This window comes from Stomoxys calcitrans, chromosome 3, assembly GCF_963082655.1.
Source record: "Stomoxys calcitrans chromosome 3, idStoCalc2.1, whole genome shotgun sequence".
NCBI classification, from domain to species: Eukaryota; Metazoa; Arthropoda; class Insecta; order Diptera; family Muscidae; genus Stomoxys; species Stomoxys calcitrans.
The window spans coordinates 53,695,847-53,716,325 of record NC_081554.1 but is presented as its reverse complement, the minus strand read 5'-3'; the positions used below and the strand labels follow the sequence as shown (position 1 = coordinate 53,716,325).

The window sequence follows — 20,479 nt, the reverse complement described above, 5'->3', positions numbered from 1 at the left end:
TGGTTGTTTTTTCTACGAGATCAAGAGTGTGAGGGGGTAAAAAGGAAAAAGAGAATAATATGTCTGTATAAACAGATACTGGTGGTGATACAACAAATATTTATTGCTGTCCGAACGAAGCCATGCGAAGTTGCTTGCTCGGTTCGTCTTTCTTTTGCATGTAGGCATACGCAATTATATGCGGATGTGTGTTGGTGCTCACACAACGTACACACAATTTCATTTTGGTACCACAGATATTTGATAACAAGAAAACAAATAAATATGTTCCTCACTCGAATACACCACATACATGGGGTCGAATTACCGCTTACGTGATTGAGTGCGCTTTCGAATCGAATGATGGATGTTATACCCCTTTTCGAAACATTTTAATGTCAAACTTTGTATAAATTATGAACGACTTAAACTTTTACGTTCTTAAATTTCTAAAATTCTCTTTCCTTTACAGACTCACTTTTTAAGTCCATTGTGATACCACAGTAGCGACAGACCAAGGCTTCTGGCGGAAATCGAACCCACGACCTCTGCACTGGTAATCCAAGCACGCTACCATGTGCAAAATTTTTAAAGGCTTTTCGTACGGAGGATAGCTTTATTTCGACAGACATAGTGATGAATGGACAGGTCCAAAATCGAAGGATTTAATGGAAGTAATCATTCACACTCAGATCCACTGATTTTAGTTAATGGTGATACCACGGGAATAGGAATATCCATTGGATTAAACTTCGTCCTCCGAACGGCTGTGATGCATGGCATCCTTTTGGTCAAGCTGGGTATTGTACAGCAGTAAGTGGCATCCACAACACCGGGATACGGTATTATGGGTCTGACAACTGCAGTATACATACAGGGCAAGACATAAAATTCTCAGTTTTCCAATTGCCCTCTTGTAGGTGCATTGGTCAGGATTTGACTCTTGTTTCTTGGTTTCCAAAATGTTGGATTTGAAGTTAATTTTACTGTCGTGAAACACACATTTTCTTCTCTCAAAGAAACAGGGTATTTTATATACCGTGCTGAAAGAAAGGACATCCATCTTATACGGATAAACGCGTAGAAAACTTTCGGTCCCCACTTCACTATGGTATTTGGAGCTTTCGGAAGTTTGCCTCTGAGAGAGACTTACTTATTGAAATTCATCTTCATGCGTGATATTTTAAACATTGGAGCTCATTGGACTGTTTTTCACATGTGAGGCAAAAAGTTATCGTATATATTTTCACCTCATTGTTTGTGTGTAAATCAACCGGAGCCGAATTACCACGTATGTGATCGAGTGCGCATTCCTATCGAATAAAATTTCATGGATGTTATACCACTTGTATACATATTGTTATATTAAATTTGTTATAAATTATGATCGATTTAAATATTCGCGTTCTCACATTTCAAAAACATAATTCACAATCGACATTTCGAGCAATTTTACTCGTTCACGTTTGTGGTAAAATTGTACCCGAATTATGGGGTTCGTAGTCTCATATTTCATGCTAAGGAAAAGTGTATCACCTTCTATTTGAGACACTTAAATCCAAACTTTGGTAATTGTCTTATGTAAGTGGTTACCGTATCGCAGGGATTAGCATGTCCGCCTATGACACTAAGCTGGTAGCATTTGTGAGGTACTATGCCATGTAAAAACTCCTCTCCAAAGAAATGTCGTACTGCGGTACGCTGTTCGGACTCGGCTATAAAAAAAGCCGCTCATCATTAAGCTTAAACTTGAATCGGACTGCACTCATTGATATGTTATATGTTCGCCCCTGTTCCACTGTGGAATGTTCTTGGGCAAAATTTGTAAGTGCAATAACAACAATTACTTTGAGTAAAGTGAAAGAGTGCGATATTAATCACAGTCCCGTTCTATTAAAAAAAAAATTGCCATTTTTAGAAAAACGTTTGCCCTTTATCCGCATCATAGAGAAGTTCCCTACTTTTTTTCAGCAATGTTGCTAGCAGTAGATTAGCTGATGTGAAGTAATTTCGAAACTGAAACTACATTCGCATGTAAGTGACGCTTCTCAAGAAACATCAGCAGGGGGACATCTCTCGAAGAGTGCTATCGTATTTATTTTTTAGCTCAACGGCGTAAAGCAAAGGGGATACCACTTCTTAGAAAAGTTGTACATAGCTCAATGCCTCAAAGATGTAGTCAGCACTAATGAGGGGGCAAACACATCATCGAAAATGTTTCCGCCATGATTTGTACCCTGGCGGACATGATATGCGCCAAGGTGGCCTCTTTGATTGAGTCTATTTCCCTCGTCACAGGCAGTAAGTTATCACCATAATCTTGTGCAAATTACAAAGTTGCCCATGAACATTCCATTAAGCAACAGTGGCAAACCATCCGATTCAAGTTTTAAGCTCAATAATAAGGGACCTCCTCTTTATAGCCGAGTTCGAACGGCGTGCAGCAGTGCGACACCTCTTTGTGGAGATCAGATAATTTATATAGTGAGGTTAAATCAAAAGTAAGGAGTTGTCGTCTGCCAAAACTATTTTTTGGATGAAGCGAATATTCTTAAGGCTACTACATATTGATGTATCTAAATATTCCAAAATTCTTAAACTTTGTTCATAAAAACTTTTAAGCAGATCCGCCAATAAACCATAGCGCTGTATAAGACGTCATTCAAAACAAAAATAATGAAGCTGAATAAGCCAATGAACTGTGGAATAGGGGAGGTTGGAGTATTCAGGCTATGAAAAACTACCCCTGTTTTGTGTTATCAATCAAAAGCTGAATATTAAACTATTCCGTGAAAAAAATTCACTCGGCTGTGAATGACAAAGGAAACCAAAATATCTTGGACACAGCCCAAATCTCATTGAGGATAGAAGAAAGGGGTATAAGAAATTTCAGGAAGACACAAAGTAGAAGCTTTGTGGACTTTATCAATAAAAAAAAAAGGCTAAATAAAATGTTCATGCTTTTATGCCATTATAAGACCAAAACATACGAAAATTCGTCAGCTTTAAGGTATCAGTAAGCCCTATTTTTATTGTGTACAATGTACAATAAGGGCGTGGGTGATAACCCACCAATCCTTTCCCTTCCCAACTTTTATAACAGATAACACAAAATGAGGTATATTGATTAAGCGACAGCATGACAGTTTCGTTTCCTATATGATTTGCATGCGGCAAGTACATATGGAATAAGTCAGCGTGACTATTAAGTTCTAAACAAAATTTGTATATTAACAGACTCATTATTTAGTGAAATGCATATAACACCCCCAATGCTCAATTAAAAACGGCAATTTTGTCTAAAATCACTGAAAATTTTAAGTTTTCCAACACTACATTTCTAATATAATTTTTTTTAAATTTTATCTACTCATTATTATCTATTATCACAATTCACACCAATTATGCCTAGAATTTGTTTCTTAGAACATTCGATTCGATTCTATTTGGTGTTCGATGTTTCCATTTGTACACTTAAACAACGACGCTAAAAAAAAGAGAGATCAAACGAAAAATGAGCGAACAACTTTCACCACAGTGTAAAACACGCGAGCTCTTGAGGCAACACACGACAAAATAACAAAACAGAGCGGCAAAATGATGTCGTGCCCTCCTCTCTCAGCTCTCCATCCATTGACCAGCCCAGCCCCAACAGCCAGCAAACAGCATGAGTCATCGTTGGAGTGGAATGGTTGCATGTTGATGAATTTTGAGTAGTGTATGCACGTTTCTTTCGTTTTCTGCTAAACACTTGCGAAGAGCGAACATTTTAAAACAGACTTAAAAAGTATGGATCAAAATAAAAAAAATTATACTTAAATGCAAATGCCCCATGCAATAAATGCCATTGTTTTCTCTGTAAGTAGACAAGAAAAGGAGGACCAAGATTAGTAAATGCTTTCAAAACCAAATACTTACTCTTCTTAGGTGGTATGAGTTTAATAGCTCCAGGCTTTTCATTGGCTACTGGAACGCTGTTCATGTCAATTTTAGGTTTTTTCTCTGTTGGAGAGTCCCGCGGTGGAGGGGATGCTCTTTTCAATGAAGATGGCAGCGACGAGGGCAATAACGAACCAGTGGCAGTAGTTGAAGAAGAAGATGGTTTCTTTAAACCTTTGCGTGAAGGTGGAGGTGGTGCCTCTTCTGTGAGTCCGTGAGAACGGAATTGCGATTTGTAGGTCTTAACCGTTTTAGATTTTTCAGCATCTTTACGGATTTCAATAGACATTGAGGCTTTTTTGGAAGGAATTGTAATGGAGGTGGGTTTATTTGCTGACTCATCACTATTCGACGATTCTTCCTTTGATTTCTTTGCCAATTTTGCCAACTTATCGGCTGAGGATGAGCTTTTATCTTTTTCACTTTGTGTAGAATTCTCGCGTTCCTTGTCCTTGTTTTTAGATGATGACAACGAAGAACTGGAACTAGAAGATTTCTCCTTATCACGATATTTATCTTTCGAACTTGATGATGAAGAGCTTGAACTCGAGCTGGACTTAGATGAAGATGACGACTTATGTTTACTACTGCTAGAACTCGAACTACTGCGATCCTTGTCTTTGCTAGAACTGGAACGATCTTTCTCGCTCTTATATTTGTCACTGGAACTTCGGTGTGAGGATGAAGACGATGAGGACGATTTTGATTTACTTGAAGATGAGCTTTTTGAAGACGATGATGATGAGGATTTATGACCAGACGATGATCTGTGGCTAGAAGATGAAGAGGAACTCTTGGATGACGATTTGCCCTCTTTATCTTTTTCCTTTTCCAAATTTTGACTACTGCTGCTGCTACGCCTTTCCTTGTCTTTGGAACTCTTGGCTTCCTTAGAACTAGTAGACGATTTTTCCTTCTCTTCCGTCAAAGATTTTTTCTCTTCAGTTTTTTTGCTTTCTTCTGCTTTAACGGCTTTTGGTTTACTATCATCTTCATTGCCGCTGTTGCTGTCATTCTCTTTTTCCGGTTTATCGGAGGATGAGCTGGTATCATCAGCTTCAGTTACCATATTTATTGATTTCTTCTCTGTTGCAGCACTGATAGCCTCAGTCTCAGTCTCATCTTCATCAACTTCAGTTTCTTCAACAACATCGTCATTGATTTCCATTGGATCCTGTTGCTGCTGCTGTTGCGGCTGCTTTTTATTGCTAGCTTTATCTTCCTCTTCATTTTCTACAGCATTAGCTGCCTTTGGAACCTTAGCTAAAAACTGATTACCATTTTTAACAACAATCTTATAAACTAAACCAGATTCAGAAGCTTTTTTCTGAGCTGGTGTAAGGCTGAATGCATTCAAGGCTGGTTCTTGTACTCCACCCAAGGGATCTTGTTCTTCCTCCTCCTCTTCGTCTGCGCAATCTTCTTCGGCATTATCCTCTGCTTCGTTCTCCTCCTCCTCCTCTTCCTCGTGTTCATCTTCCTCTTCTTCTGCATCTTCCTCGTCGTCCACTTGCATATTTGATTTGGTGGTAGGTTTCAATTCTTCCCTTTTCGAGGCTGCGAGATTTGGTTTTAAATTTTGTGCTACCTGCGTCACCGATGTAGTCTGATTTGCTATATTTGCTGGTGTCATTTGTGGAATGTTGGCAGGAGTGACCATGGGTGCAACTACTGCAATTGGTGGGCACTTTATTGTGGTGGATTGTGGTGCCATGTTTGTAGCCGAAATTGGCAAAGTGGCGTCAGGATTTTCAGTGACAACTTTGAGCCACTGTTCAACGAGACGTTTGGCTAAAATGCGAACACCTGAAAAGGAAATGGAGACAAAGTTGAAAGAGAGATTAACATATGAAAACAAACAATGAAAATTTAGGTAAATAATTAAAAAAAATCCATATAAATGAAAAAAATAATAGATTTGACAAGGCTTTGTACAACCATCTTTGTTGCCTGTGAAGGAACGGTGGAACTAAATCTAAGTTAATGTTGTATTGGTGTAGTTAGGAACAGAGTTAAGATCATAAAGTCCTCCTCTTAACAGTGGTCATTATACTGAAGTTCTTTAGTCGTTTATTGGGATTCCCAAAGGTCAACATTTTCTATCGGTTCTGACCAATCACAAACTTTGCTCGCTGGATGTCACATCGTGACCCTGTGCATCCACATAACTAAAGATTTTTTTTCAACAATCGCCATTGGAGTTGCGGCGAAAGTTATTCAAAAGAAAATCCTACTCAGAAATACTCTACCGGCAGCCTATAGTAATTTCTTACTTCTTTCTTTCAACAAGTCTTGATGGTGGCTCTTACTACTAGAAAACCATATGACTATTGACTAAACCATATTTTTGTGGCCGTCCCAATTTAATTTGGTGTCAAAGGCCATTTTACTACAAATGGAGCGGGATAACTTTGAGCACTACACAGGCTGGAACTTTGAGCACCAAACTCTAGGGTATTCTTCTTTATCACGAGAACCTTAGCTGGGAGCTACCGGCCGCGTCCTGTCGCGGACAATCAGTGGTATCGAGTGGAGAGCCACCGAGAGAGAGGCACCGACTCTTGCCTAAAAACTTAGTGCCCATGGTGCTCGGTATGGCGCATTTAAATAACCAACAGCCTTCAAGTTCCCTCTACCCGGCACAGGATAGCTGTGAGCACTTCACAGGCTAGATTGATGTCCGATCTGTGTGGTATTCATTGCTGTCACGAGAAGCTTAGCTACAAGCTACCGGGCGCGTCCATAGGTTGCGGATAGTGGAATGCTCCATATGGAGTAGCTGCAACGGCAGTCGCGGACAATCAGCGGTATCGAGAGGAGAGTCTCAGTGAAAAGCCGGGCGGCACCGGCTCTTACATAAATATTGAGTGCCCCTGATGCTCAATATGACAAGGCGAGTTATTGGCGCCTTTAAATAACCAATGGCCACCCTGTTCTCGCGGCGATCAGTCTTTTGGACCGGAATGAGCTTGCTCATCTACAGAAGCTTGACGAGGATCGCTACCTCTTCATGAGAGTGTGGCTACAGCAACAACATGTTCCTTCTAATTTAATGGTAAGAACCTTTTTATAGCCGAGTCCCAACGGTGTGTCGTAGAGCGGCACATCATAATGCAAATAAAAACTAGTGGGAATTTGCCCCACCATCCCTACAGAGTTGTATAGTTCATTTCGTTGTTGTTGGGAAAGTGCTAGGCAAATTTATACAGGATAAAGTCAATAGCCCAACAACAAAGAAATCAACTATATAACCTTGTGGGGACGGTGGCGCAAATTCCCACTAGGCTGTCAAATTGACATTCTAGTTTCTATTTACTTTATCATGTGAAGCAGCCATAAGACCAAAAGATTTATGATAAACGTGTAAATTATAAATTAAAATGATAAAAATGTGCAAAACCTTTAAAATCTAAACAAAGCATTTAACGTTTTAGTGGGATTTGGATACAACTCTGAAATTAAAAGGGGAAGTGTGACTTGTAAATGCAAATTTTGCCCATAAACAATCCACTAAGGAACAGGTGCATACTTCTCACATATCAATGAGTGCAGTCCGATTCAAGTTTAAACTCAATGATAAGGGACCTCCATTTTATAGCCGAGTGCGAACGGCGTGCCGCAGTGCGACACCTCATTTGAGAAAAGTTTTACATGGTATAGTATCTCACAAATGTTGCCAGCATTAGGAGGGAAAACCACAGCTGAAAATTTTTCTTATAGTCTCTCCAGGATTCGAACCCAGGCGTTCAATGTCATAGGCCTCTGGGCTACGGCGCGCTCCGGGGAAGTGACTTAACCTCTTTAATTCAACCATATATCAGACTGTAAGACAGGGCTGCCAAATTTCCCGATATTTCAAGATTTTCCAGATTATTTGCTTCAAAAATAGCAGTGCCAATTTACCAATTCTTACCCAATCCATCCCATGGCAGCCGGTTGTACGACCGGAATTGCCCAATAGTCTTTCATAGGCAAGGGCTGCGGCCTCAGTTAACAACACACTGCTAGAACAACAACCAATTCTTACTTTTTAAGTCGCACTCTCACACACTATGCCAAATACAGTCAAAATACCTGTCTCCCGATGATTGGGCTTATTTAAAGTGTACTTTGGCCCGATTTCGATGATATTTTTCAAAGTGAGCTGCATGAGATAACTTGACATCCATTCCAATTACAGTCCAAATGGGTCGATATCAAGATATGACTGTCCCACCTCACGATACTACTTCTTGAAACCATTTAAGGTTTAACTTTGTCCAGACTTCGCTGACATTTGGATCAGTAAGTTGCACTAACGAGTGTGTTCAATACAACTTCAGTACAAATAGGATATACAATATTTGAATATATGTAGCTACCAAATTGTACTTTCAATCTCCCAATAAGGATTCATGAGGTCATTTGAGATTTTAGCGATAAACGGTACAGATAGTAATTAAAGCCTCCGTAACAAGAAAATATAGCTGATATATAGGCCCATCTCCCGATTGATCGGCGATTGTTTCGACGAAATTTGCAGCATGGGGTTGCATTAAATCTCTCTATATTTACGTCGAATTTGGTCGTAGTTATATGTACACGTTTGGACAGAGAAATAGGTCTGACGTTTTTAAGGTTAAATTAAATAACGTAAATTTAAGATATTAATCAATTTTAATGTGGTCTGTAAAATATGTGTTTATGATTGTTTCCCGCCGCGGAACATATAGATCCGATCTGTGTGGCGTTCATTGCAGTCACGCGAAGCTTAGCGGCGTCCACAAGTTGTGGATGGTGGAATCCTCAATACGCAGTAGCTGCAACGGCAGTCGCGGACGATCAGCGGTATCGAGTCCCAGTGAGAAGCCGAGCGGAACACATACAGAGTACCTATGATGCTCGATATGACAAGACGAGCTATTAGCGCCTTTAAATAATCAATGACCACCTTGTTCCAGCGGAGATCGGTAATTCGGACCCGAAAGAGTTTGCTAAACTACAGGAGCTTGGCGAGGATGGCCAACTCCAGATGAAAATGTGGCTACAACAATAGTAATTGGTACATGAGTGCTGATGTTTTGAATAAACATCCATCAAACCAGACAGTTAATACTTGTTATATCCACACTTATTTTTAAGAATCGCTTCAATTCTCTTCGGCATTGATGAAATTAACTAACGACAAGATGTATTGGACCATGCTTTTGGAATATTTTCCCACAATTGCTTTTTATCGCTGCATGGAAATTTAGAAACAAGGAATTAAGGACGGTGGACTGACTTGGCCACTCAACATCGTTAAAATATGATCCCGAAACCATTCACTCACCAATTTTGATGAGTGTTTCAGATCAGAAATCTCCTACAAGTGAAATGTTTTCCTCAGTTTATGGTAGCATAAATATTTCCAACAAATCATTTTAAACAAACCTACCGATTGTTTTCAATAAGATTTATCGGACCTACAACCTCCAAAGGAAATCATCCCATACCATGACATTTCCGGAGGCCACCGTAGCGCAGAGGTTAGAATGTCCGCCTATCACACTAAACGCCTGGGTTCGAATCCTGGCGAGACCATCAGAAAAATTGTTCAGCTGTGGTTTTCCCCTCCTAATGCTGGTAACATTTGTGAGGTACTATGTCATGTAAAATTTCTCTCTAAAGAGGTGTCGCACTGCGGCAAGCCCTTCGGACTCGGCTATAAAAAGGAGGCCCCTTATCATTGAGCTTAAAACTTAAATCGGACTGCACTCATTGATATGTGAGAAGCTTTCCCCCTTTTTCTTAGTGGAATGTTCATGGGCAAAATTTGAAATTTGAATTTTACCATGACATTTCCTCCTCCATGTTTGGAAGTTTTTTTTGGGTAATCTGATAAGGAATTCTTTTCCTTTTGGACGACGAACTTTCCTTTCTGCTTAATTACCAAACAAATTGAGTTTTACTTCGTTGGGCCAAAGGAAATTTAGTCACTTCTTTACTCTCTGCTCCGCAACATGTTGTATGAGCCAAAGCAAAGTTTTTCTGGCATCAATCTTCGTCGGACATTTCGGGATGACACAACATTTCCAATTTCCTTTGAAATTTCTTTAGAACTCTTGAAAGGATCTCGTTTAGCAGATGTTATTATGGTGTAGGTCCGATTATCCGAAACTAGAAAGTTTTCCTTTGTTGCGCCGCGTATCTCAATATTTGTTTTTTTGGTTTTAAGGCATTTGTTACGAAGTTTTCAGACCATCCTAACGATAGGTTGTTCTTCTATCTAACATTGTTATAATATATATTATAAATTTATATTTATTCCCAATTAAGTTGATTTCACTTAATTACTTACTTTTGTTTATAAATATTATATATAAAAAACTTGAGATTTCACTACTTTAAAAAATTTTCAACTTTGACGCTTGAAAGCGAGCAATATTCGGTGCTGCCACACATGAAGTAGTGTCTTTAGTTATCAAAGTTGAAAATTGTTTAACTTTTGTGAGTTGATTTTTGTAACTTTTGTTTGAAGATTCGCATTTTCCAACGCGAAACTCCTCAAGGAGCTCATTCTGTTGTTTTTGTAGCGGTTTGAGGTACACTGAAGCGGCAGCCCTTGCCGATGAAAGACTTCATCGGGTCAATCCGGTACTTACAACCGGCTGCCATGGGATTGAGCTCATTCTCATTCGTTTTCACTAGTGTGTTTGAGGTACACTGAAGCGGCAGCCCTTACCGATGAAAGACTTCATCGGATCAATCCGGTACTTGCAACCGGCTGCCATGGGATTGAGCTCATTCTGTTTAGGCCTTAAGCGTTTTCACTAGTGCGATTCCCCTGTTTCATTTTAGAACAGGATAGCCAGATATAAATTATTACTATGTGCTTGATAAGATTTATTTTTAAAAATTTCTGTTAGATTAAAAAAAACCTATTTTTCTGTCCACATGTGTAGATGCCATAAAGGCCGACCTTGATTATTTTTGGGGCTAACAAAAAAACGCATATTTTTTACCCGGAATGTAGTTATTTTAGTGGTAATTGGTACGTTAAGTCCAGCTGAAATAAATTCTCTTTACTTTGCTAAGCATTTTATTGTTGAAACAAATGTTGCGATTTTTTGCCAAATTTTTAAAACTTGAGTGTCGAATTTGACGATTTTTTCTTCAAAGGTGCTGATTTTCCACTTGATTAATCTGGCAGCCCTATTGCCGGAATTTGTTTGCTGCCCCACTATTTTACTATTTCGTGCTAGCAAACAAAGCAAGCCCACACACATTCAATTTTAACAGTACAAATTAGCTTGTACAAGCTAATTTTTTAAAATTTGAAGTTTGTGGACTTTCTGATCATAAACCAAATAAACTATGCAATCCAATTAAGAACTATTTTTGACACAGAAAAATAATTCTCAGCAGTCCCGGTTGCTGGTACCGCGTGTAGGGCTGTGTAGGACTTTGTTTTTGATTAACTGTGGTTTAACAAGAAGCTAACATTGTCGGAGTTTTATACCACTAGGGCGTAACATTTATTACTAAAATGGATTTAGTGTTAAACTCTCAACAGCGGCAAAGCTGCACTACTTCTTGAATGGTTAAGGAAGTTATAAAAATATCACAAAAACCCGATTTATTAGGAATATTGATATATAATTGATTTCTTCGCCCAGCACACATAATATACAAAAACGTGTAAACATACTTTATTTGTGATTGGAATGCCCGAAATTTGAACACTATTTTACTTGAACTTTTCTATGCTTCCCGGATAAACACTTATTCATTAGCAAGTACATTTGGCACTGCTACCAAAAAATTTATTGATTTTGATGCACACTCACCCGCCTGTCTGTATTTCACAATGTATATTTTCTATGGGGTGCTACCTTGGTATTGTGTGCTATCATGCCAGTGATAAAATAACGAATGCCAACTGACTCATGAGTTGTATGATAACAATATGATTCGTTCACAACTAAATGTGTGTATGTATATATAACAAGCAGTTGTCAATTTGTAAAAACCCACTCTTCTGGTTATTTTCCATACACGCACACACACACACACACACATCCATTTGCCAAATGTTAACATAACAAATGGGTGTGTATATAATACACTAACAAAATGCAATGAACAGATAAGGTGGTGTAGAAAATAATTCTTCTGAATTCGTAAAGTATTTAGAGCTAGGTAAAAAAGAAATAGGTAATTGCTTTAAGGCCAATACCATCACGTGGCTAGTCAATAGAAGGGCCAACTTTATTGCAGCTGCTTAAAAAAGGTTTTCTTACTGTACTGAATTTGCTGCAATAGATGTAAGATATTAAATCATTTGAGTATAAACCCCCATTTACTATGCTGTTGGTAGCAACTGTCTACATGCGAGAAGGTATCATTTACTGTGATATATCCATAAAATTACCTTCGACAACATTTATCTAAAGATTAGCAGGCTGCAGCGATTAGAAAAATATAACTTTCCATCCCATTTCAGTTACAGGTAAACAGACATCATAAAAATTCTTAGAACAGCTCTCTCTAAACCCATGATATATACGGAATCACTAATAACGAAATTAGTTCAAACGCCGATAAAATCAAGTTATTAGATAAATTCGACATACAAAGCATCAATTAAATCTGTCAGACGAGCAAAAGACAAGCCCAAACAAAATATGAAATAGAACCCCGAAAAACGCTGTCTGTTGATAGCTATAACTTTATAGTGTTATGTCGTGATAATGAAAGATGTAGCTTAAGCCAAAATGATATTTGAATCGACACTTTTTAGTGGTTACCACATACAAGAAGATTAGAAGTTCAAAGGGAAGATAAAGTGCACGAAAAAATTTTGTAAACATGTGTTCGAATCTTCGTTAATGGAGATACTTGATGCTGTACGTGGAACACGTCTACGTTAGCTTTTGATGTTTTACGCAAACAGGACGACCAAAACTTTGAAGTAAGACCACCAAGGAACTTGGAGAAATCTACCTTGCTCGACTATGGATCAAATATTTAAATTAACTCATATCTGTATGTGGAATTTCCTTAACAATGGTTAAGGCTGTCTAGAATCAGACAATTTTGGACTCCGCCACTGACTGGACCAATTTATCCATATTATTTTAAAAAGTTCTGTATGGATGGCTATGAGCATCACACGGATCGGAACCCTCAGTTCCGATTTGTGTGATGTTCATCGTTATTACGAGAAGCTCAGCTGAGAGCGTCCACAGGTTCTGCATAGTGGGATGCTCCATACACGGAGTAGCTGCAACTGCAGTCGCGGAGTTTTAGTGAGAAGCCAGCCAGCACCGGCTCTTGCTTAAATACTAAGTGCATTTGGCAATCGATATGACAATGTTATTGGCGCCTTCAAATAACTAATGGCCTTAACGTTCCCGCGGCGATCGGTCCGATGGACCGGAGCTTGACGAGGATCGCCACCTCCACAAACAAATATGTTTACAACTACTTAACTTAAACCTTAACCTTCCTAATTATTGTTGTTGTTGTAGGAGTGTGTTGTGTTCTATCTTTCGTCTGCCTGATTCTGTTGAGTATCCAGATCCAGGAACTCTGCGACTATAGTGGAGTTTGTAGGAATTGAGTCGGCTGCATCTGCCGGATATTAATTGAGCCCAATCCCATGGCAGCCGGTTGTACGTAGCGGATTGACCCGATGGAGTTCTTCATCGGCAAAATCATTAATTGATCCCAGACCCGCAGACCCCAATTAAAAAAAATCTCCACACCCCAATTAAAAAAAAATCCACACAAAAGTAGAAAATTGGACTTAAATGAGAGGTATTTGCGAATATAGACTAAAGGATGTGTCACCTAAGTTTAGTATTAAGAGTCTCAAGGGTAAGTATTAAGGTGAGTGATGATATGGAACTCAAATGATATTTGCCAGAAGAGTACGAATCTATCAAAATTTGGGGGCAAGTGTCAATGTCGATCGGGAAAATATATACCGAGTCAAGACAATGGGCAAATCAGTCAACACAATTTGTAGATAAGTCAAGACAATATACAGACTCAATTTGAAACGGAAAATACAAATTTTCTATGGGATAGGTATGGTATACCTGTTGGATGGAGACACGAAGATAGTCTTCATTCCAAAAGCAGGAAGTCCGTTCAAAACGAAGTGGAAAGTATACTGAAACAATTCTTCATGTGCTATTTGGCGACATTGAAAGCTCTCTTACTGTCAAGAAATATAGGAAGGTCGAATTTTTCCGTAATTTTTAAAACCTTATTTGTAACTTTCATACAAGACATATTATGTTAGGCTTCGAATCTCTTCCGAATCTCTCTAGCACTTAGAGACAAACTTCATCAAGCTACTATGAACGACAGCATTAATCCGTTATTTTTGTAGCAGTGTGATGTACAATGAGGCGGCTGCCCTTGCCGATGAAGGACTCCATCAGGTCAATCCGATACGTACAACCGACTGACATGGGATTGCTGTTGTAGCAGTGTGTTGTAAGCCTTTACAGCCTTTGCTGATGAAGGAGTCCATCTTCAAAAATCAATTTACTGCCCAATACTAAAACGATGATAAAAAGATGATTGTGCATAATAAGATGCAGCCGCAGCCTTAGTTTATATCAAGCAGATATTCTCGGAATTTCGTAAGTTATGGCTAAAATATAACGTATTAACGGCGTTAGTCATAAACATATCTCAGGGAATTGTATAACAGACGAGCTTGCTAGACTATAAACTATCTTACACATTTCAGAGAACTGGAATGTGAGGATATACGTCTATGGCCACGAAGGGCGGACTGTGAAAGCTCCAAGATTATATGGCCCAATCTAAATTTGAGGTCTAGTGATTTGCTCTTGTTGGCTAGAACTAAAGAAAAGAAGACTTATGAACAGGTCATTGTCTGGAAATATACTATAGGTTTCAAGTAACTATTTCTGCAAAAGTTGCTAGATAAAATTACTGTGGGTAGCCAAAGCACCCCATCTTTTTCTTAGCTTTGTTCACACTAGGCAATAAGGGGCATCGTTCACCATTTCATCAATCTTAACTCTTTTTGCTACAATGGAATAGCTTCTTGAATTATATCCCTTAACAATACGACTCCACAAATGATGAATATACTTCACCCATCCGTTAATAGTGATTAGATTATGAATTACGATTAAAGTTTAAAAGGGCATTAAAATAATAAGAGAAATCTTACCTTCATTGCCACCATCTTTGCACAATCCCTTGACAAGTTTTGGCGCCGAATTGATTTTCAAACGATTTACATCAACTGGACAAAGCAGCAACAATTCCAAAATTTCTTGTACCAAAGGCCAATTCATGGCACGAATGGCATCATTTAGCCAAGTGTAAACCAAAGACCAACCACCAGCACCCATAAATTCGCCCAACAATTCCGTTTTGGTACATTTTAAAATTTGTACATAAATGCACTTGGAGACCAATTTTTTGGAATATTTGGTCATCAAACTGCAAACAGAAACAAAAAACATATGTTAGCAACGATATCAAAATACAACTCTGTAATTGTAGTAGAATAAAGAAAGAAAATTAAATATGGCCACCACCAAACCACACAAAACAAAAATGAGGTTATCTAAAATCAAGACACATGCCAAGAGCAAACTAAAAATTTCCATGTTATGCCTACCTAGCTAATCTTTTTACTTCTCCGGCGCTCAAAATGCCACCATTATCGTCTAGCAGGACTTTAAGGCATTTTAACAACTGTATCGGTACTATGCGGGGCTAAAATTAAAACAAAACAGGCGAACGATTAATTGTTGCATTATTGCGAGTAAATAAAACACATTATTTCAATGTTAATATTTTATTTATTTGACTTAAACCTCTTAAATATTAATCAACATGAGACCACAACTTACCATCTTGTATATTGATTATTATCCACAATATTTGTTAGCTGTTGGTCTTCTGCTTGTAGGCTGTTTATTCTACTTCTTCAATGTACGTATGTGTATATTATTCTCCTATACACGTCATTTGTAAGTATGCGTGTAATGGCTTTACAAATCTGCTGCGAAATTAACGCTTGTCTGTTTTCACTGTATATAAATTTTTCTGCGATTATGTAATAAGTTTCACTATTCCATTGAATAATTTGTTAAGATATCCATTTCCAATAATCTACTATAAAGAGGAGTAACAAACCAAATTAGAAAAAACTCATGTGTACATACACGTTTAGTTTGTGAACTTCACGACCAAAGGCAAAAGAAGATAAACCACAAAAACCTTTATTTTTATAACAAATATCAAATTGCATTTTACAAGGCAAAACTACCTATTTTTTTAAACTACTTTTTGGTTTTAGTTATTAACTTAACCAATGATTTGTGACTGTCTATTATTCCGTGTTATCAGACTCAAGTGCAATGTAGAAATGTTTAGTTCGTGTTGTTTGTGGCATTCGTTTGTGAATTTGTAACAGATTTTAACAGAGTGTTGCCGATAATTTTTTAATCTACTTCTGTACTAGTAGAGTTGCCAGTGTGTCAGATTATGTTGATTGAAATTTTAAGCTCAAGGCAAGCAAAATCGATATTTGGGTTACCAGTGGATATTAGACGCGTTTTATTTTCGTTCTATACAGCTAGGTATACAGTTTAGGTAAATTATACCGGATAAAAATTTATAAAATTTAGTAAAATCTAAAAATTTTATAAAAAAAAACAAATATAATGAAAAACTTAAAAATAATCAAAGTTATAAAAAAGTTCCAATATAAAAATAAAGAAAATTTAAAAAATAAAACAAAAAAAGAAAACTTAAAACATAAAACAAAAAAAAAAACTTAAAATATAAAAAAAATAAAATGGAACTAAAAAAAAAACAAAAATCAAATAAATAAATAAATAAAAATGGAGTTATTTGCTTAATTAAAAAATAAATAAATTAAAAACAAATACAAAATAAATAAAGAATTAATAGACAAAAATTAAAATATGATAAACACAAATGATATAAATAGAATCATAAAACAAATATAAATAATGTAAATAGAAACAAAAAAAATAATAAAACTAAAATAAATTACATAAAAATAAAAAGTAAATGGCAATAAAACAAATTAAAAAACATGAAGAAAAAAAGTAAATGAAAACAAAATAGAAACAAACGTAATATAAAACAAAATGAATAAAAATAAAAACTAAAAAATATTAAACAAATCCAACAATATCCAGCAAAATTAAAATAAAAAAATCAAAAAAATTAATAATAATAAATAAAAAAATTAGAAAATAAAAAAATTTAAGAAAAAAATAAAAATAAAAAATAAAAAAATTAGAGATAAAAAATATAAAAAATAAATAATAGATTCAAAAAATTAAAAAATATAAAATATATTCAAAAAATTAAAAAATATAAAATAGATCCAAAAATTCAAAAAAAAATATAAAATAGATTCAAAAAAAATAAAAAATAATTTAAAAATTAAAAAAAATATCCATAAAATTAAAGAAAAATAAAAAATATTTAAAAAATAAAAAAAAAAAATATTTAAAAAATTAAAAAAAAAATATTTAAAAAATTAAAAAAAAAATATTTAAAAAATTAAAAAAAAATATTTAAAAAATTAAAAAAAAAATATTCAGAAAATTAAAAAAAAATTCTCAAAAAGATCAAAAAATAAAAAAAAAATGAAGAAAAAATATTCAAAAAATTAAAAAGGTCTAAGCTGGACAATATCAACAACAAATCTGAAAACGATATGAATCAAAATAAAAAAGGAAACAAAAAAAAATGTTCGAACTAAAAACAATTTAAAATTTTTCAAAATAAACGAGCTTTGAATAACTAACTTTGACATGTTTACGGCATTTGTGTTTTCACGCAACGATATCAATACGGAAACAACCGATAACGCAGTACAATGATTTACCAAATAAAACATAGGTCCCCTCTACGGTTTTTATTTCGAAACAATGTATCAATCTTCATATTGAGGTATAATTGCTGTTTTAATTAAGAGCGATTACCAGTGCAAAGTAATACTGGATAGTAATCGATGTCGTACAATAACACATGTACTACAATGTGGTACTTTAGTTAAAACACGTCCCAAATTGATGTCTGCTGTGTATTATGGATACAATTTCAGTACAATTTCGATAACAAATAATATTCGATTCATCGTGATTTGCACTATATATAGTACTAAAATAAAACAGTAGCTCGGTGAAAATTTCACAGCTTTTGACTATGTTGCAAAATACGTTTCAAACTCAAGGCAATGTTCGCGTCGTTTTATGTAGAAATCAATTTTCTGGCTTTTTAAATTCATGGAGAATAGTGCTATCCCCGACAACTAATTGTGTAGTCAATTCCATGGCAGCCGGTTGTACGTACAACCGGATTGACCCAATGAAATTTTTCATCGGCAAGGGCTGCCATCTCAGTGTACAACACTCAGTGCATCGATTTGACCGGTTATGGCAATAAATGATACAAAATATTTAACAAGACTACAATACATTTGATAAAATGTAGTTTTGTCAAAAATGAGCCAATACTCAAGTAGGTTCTTTTATGAGGATTGCTATCCAAAGTTCAAGTTGGAGCACAACAAAGAGAGATTTATTTCGAACTGTGCATTAGTTAAGTACTATACACTGCAAATCAAGTGTTATCGTATGATATCGATAACTATCCAGTTTATCTAAGCTGACTTCCAAAAGGTATCAATACAAAGTTTGTATACAATTCAACTGAGTGTTCAAATTTCGTACACATCAAGTCCCCAAACAAAGCGACTATGAGCTTTGTTTACATGCATGATATGAAACGCATGCAATACAATGCAATGCATGCAGGGAAACTTCATTTATTTTTATTAAATATGTTCAACAATATCGACTAATTTTTAAATATATTAATGTCACCAAAAAACGTCGTAGTTGTTATCAGTTATTTTTTTCTTAGTATTTATATCTTTCATTGTATGCTCAAAACTAAAACCATTTTTACACTTGTAGCAAATCTACATTTGCAAAGAGATTTCGGAAATCTTGTGCTATGCAACAAGGTTTCCCAACATTTTCAGTGAAAGCAAAGCTACTTATTTGAGATTTGCAACAAATCTCCTTCGAAAATCAGATGCAACATTACGTTTGTTTTGAACACCGGTTGTTTTCTGCAGCACTTTCTCAATATTTGACAATTTCTTATTGAAAGTATAGAATTTTGTGGTTAAATTTAATAAAATTGCTTCATCAATTTTATTGCTGACCACAATGTCGTGTGCTGAACACAATAAAAACGTTATCAAAAACGTCTCTGTTGACAAATACAAATTACTTGATTTGTGGTGTTAACGGGTTTTCGAGATAATCATATATCAAGTGTATTTGGGCTCTAGTGTAAACGTGGTTTAAAACATCAATAATAAAACTGATGTTTGGATTTTTTTTCATAAAAATACTTTACGGATACATTTTGAAACATTATACATTGTTCGAATATAAAGCAATCAACATTTTGGAAATCAGTTCTATTTTGCACTAGCTATATCAAAACTAAAACACCAGTGTGAACCCTTTAAAAAATAACCCACCAACCAATTATATCGTGCGAACACCCCTTTCTAAATCGTGCTAAATTACCAGATCATAAAAAGAAATCTTGCCACTTCCTTTAACCTTTTCAATGTTGGTATGCCTGATTTTTAAGAGCTACACTCACACAACTACAAACATGTATACAAAGCACTTTGGTTCTGAACTATGCTAAACAAGTACTCGTGTACCCATCAAAGTAATCTATTACGTTTTGGATGACGCCCGAAAACACGCCATTTTGATTATTGTATGTACGCAAACACACACACACACTCATTAAGTAATTATTCTAAAACGCAATTTCACAATATTACCGTATAAAAGTACAGCCAAATATCCAACGACGGGAGGTATTCCAACTATGTTAAAAGTTTAATATATCTTTGCGTTATAAATGCATCGATTATGTGGAAACAATTGCACAAATAAATTTTCAGTGACAAGCCATTTATAGTATGTGGCCTAGATAAGTCATCAAATTTCTTTGTTTCCAGATTTTTCTTTCAATTCTTAACGTTCTCAAATAATCTATAAATGCAAAATCTCCAGATTCTAACAATAAAAGACTTGCATTTTAATATTTTTTGTATTTAATATTATTGGTTTTTAAAGAAATTACAGTTTTATCAAGTCCTCTGCTTTTTTGCAAGATGATACATATATGCTGTATCTAGAGGTTTTTCTTCTTTTTATTTGTTCCGAGCTCACCAAAGTTCGTCCAAACTCACCCGTATTCACACAATTATATGAGATATGAAAGAGAAGCTAGGGATACCAAAGTTGACTTTCGACTAATCGATTAGTCGACTTTTTGTGTAAAAAAGTCGAAGTCGACTTTCAATAACTAAAAAGTCTAATAATCGATTTTGAAGTCGAAAAAAAAGCTGCACAGAGATACAAATTTGGTTGCTAGACAAGGCGGATTTAAAAAGGTGGTCTCACGCAAATTAAGCCGGTATTAAGATGTCGGATTTTTGTTGCATTATCTTTTTTGTTAT

At 35.9% G+C, this 20,479-nt stretch overlaps 1 protein-coding gene across 5 annotated transcripts in view; it reads right to left on the bottom strand.

The window, feature by feature from the left end:
* LOC106086963 (serine/threonine-protein phosphatase 1 regulatory subunit 10) overlaps window positions 1-20,266 on the bottom strand; it is a 32,168-nt gene extending 11,902 nt beyond the window's left edge. The window contains exons 1-5 of one of the 5 annotated variants that reach the window (XM_013251802.2): window positions 20,210-20,266; window positions 15,789-16,050; window positions 15,554-15,651; window positions 15,098-15,372; window positions 3,898-5,724 (exon numbers count right to left, since the gene is read on the bottom strand). In XM_013251802.2, the coding sequence (XP_013107256.2) occupies window positions 3,898-5,724; window positions 15,098-15,372; window positions 15,554-15,651; window positions 15,789-15,791 (2,203 nt within the window). In that variant the 5' untranslated portion in view covers window positions 15,792-16,050; window positions 20,210-20,266. Of the gene's footprint in view, window positions 1-3,897; window positions 5,725-11,726; window positions 11,844-15,097; window positions 15,373-15,553; window positions 15,652-15,788; window positions 16,051-16,207; window positions 16,315-19,795 lie in introns of those variants that run through there. The other 4 variants (XM_013251801.2, XM_013251800.2, XM_013251803.2 and 1 more) reach the window with 4 other exon arrangements.
* Between the last annotated feature and the right edge of the window lie 213 nt (window positions 20,267-20,479).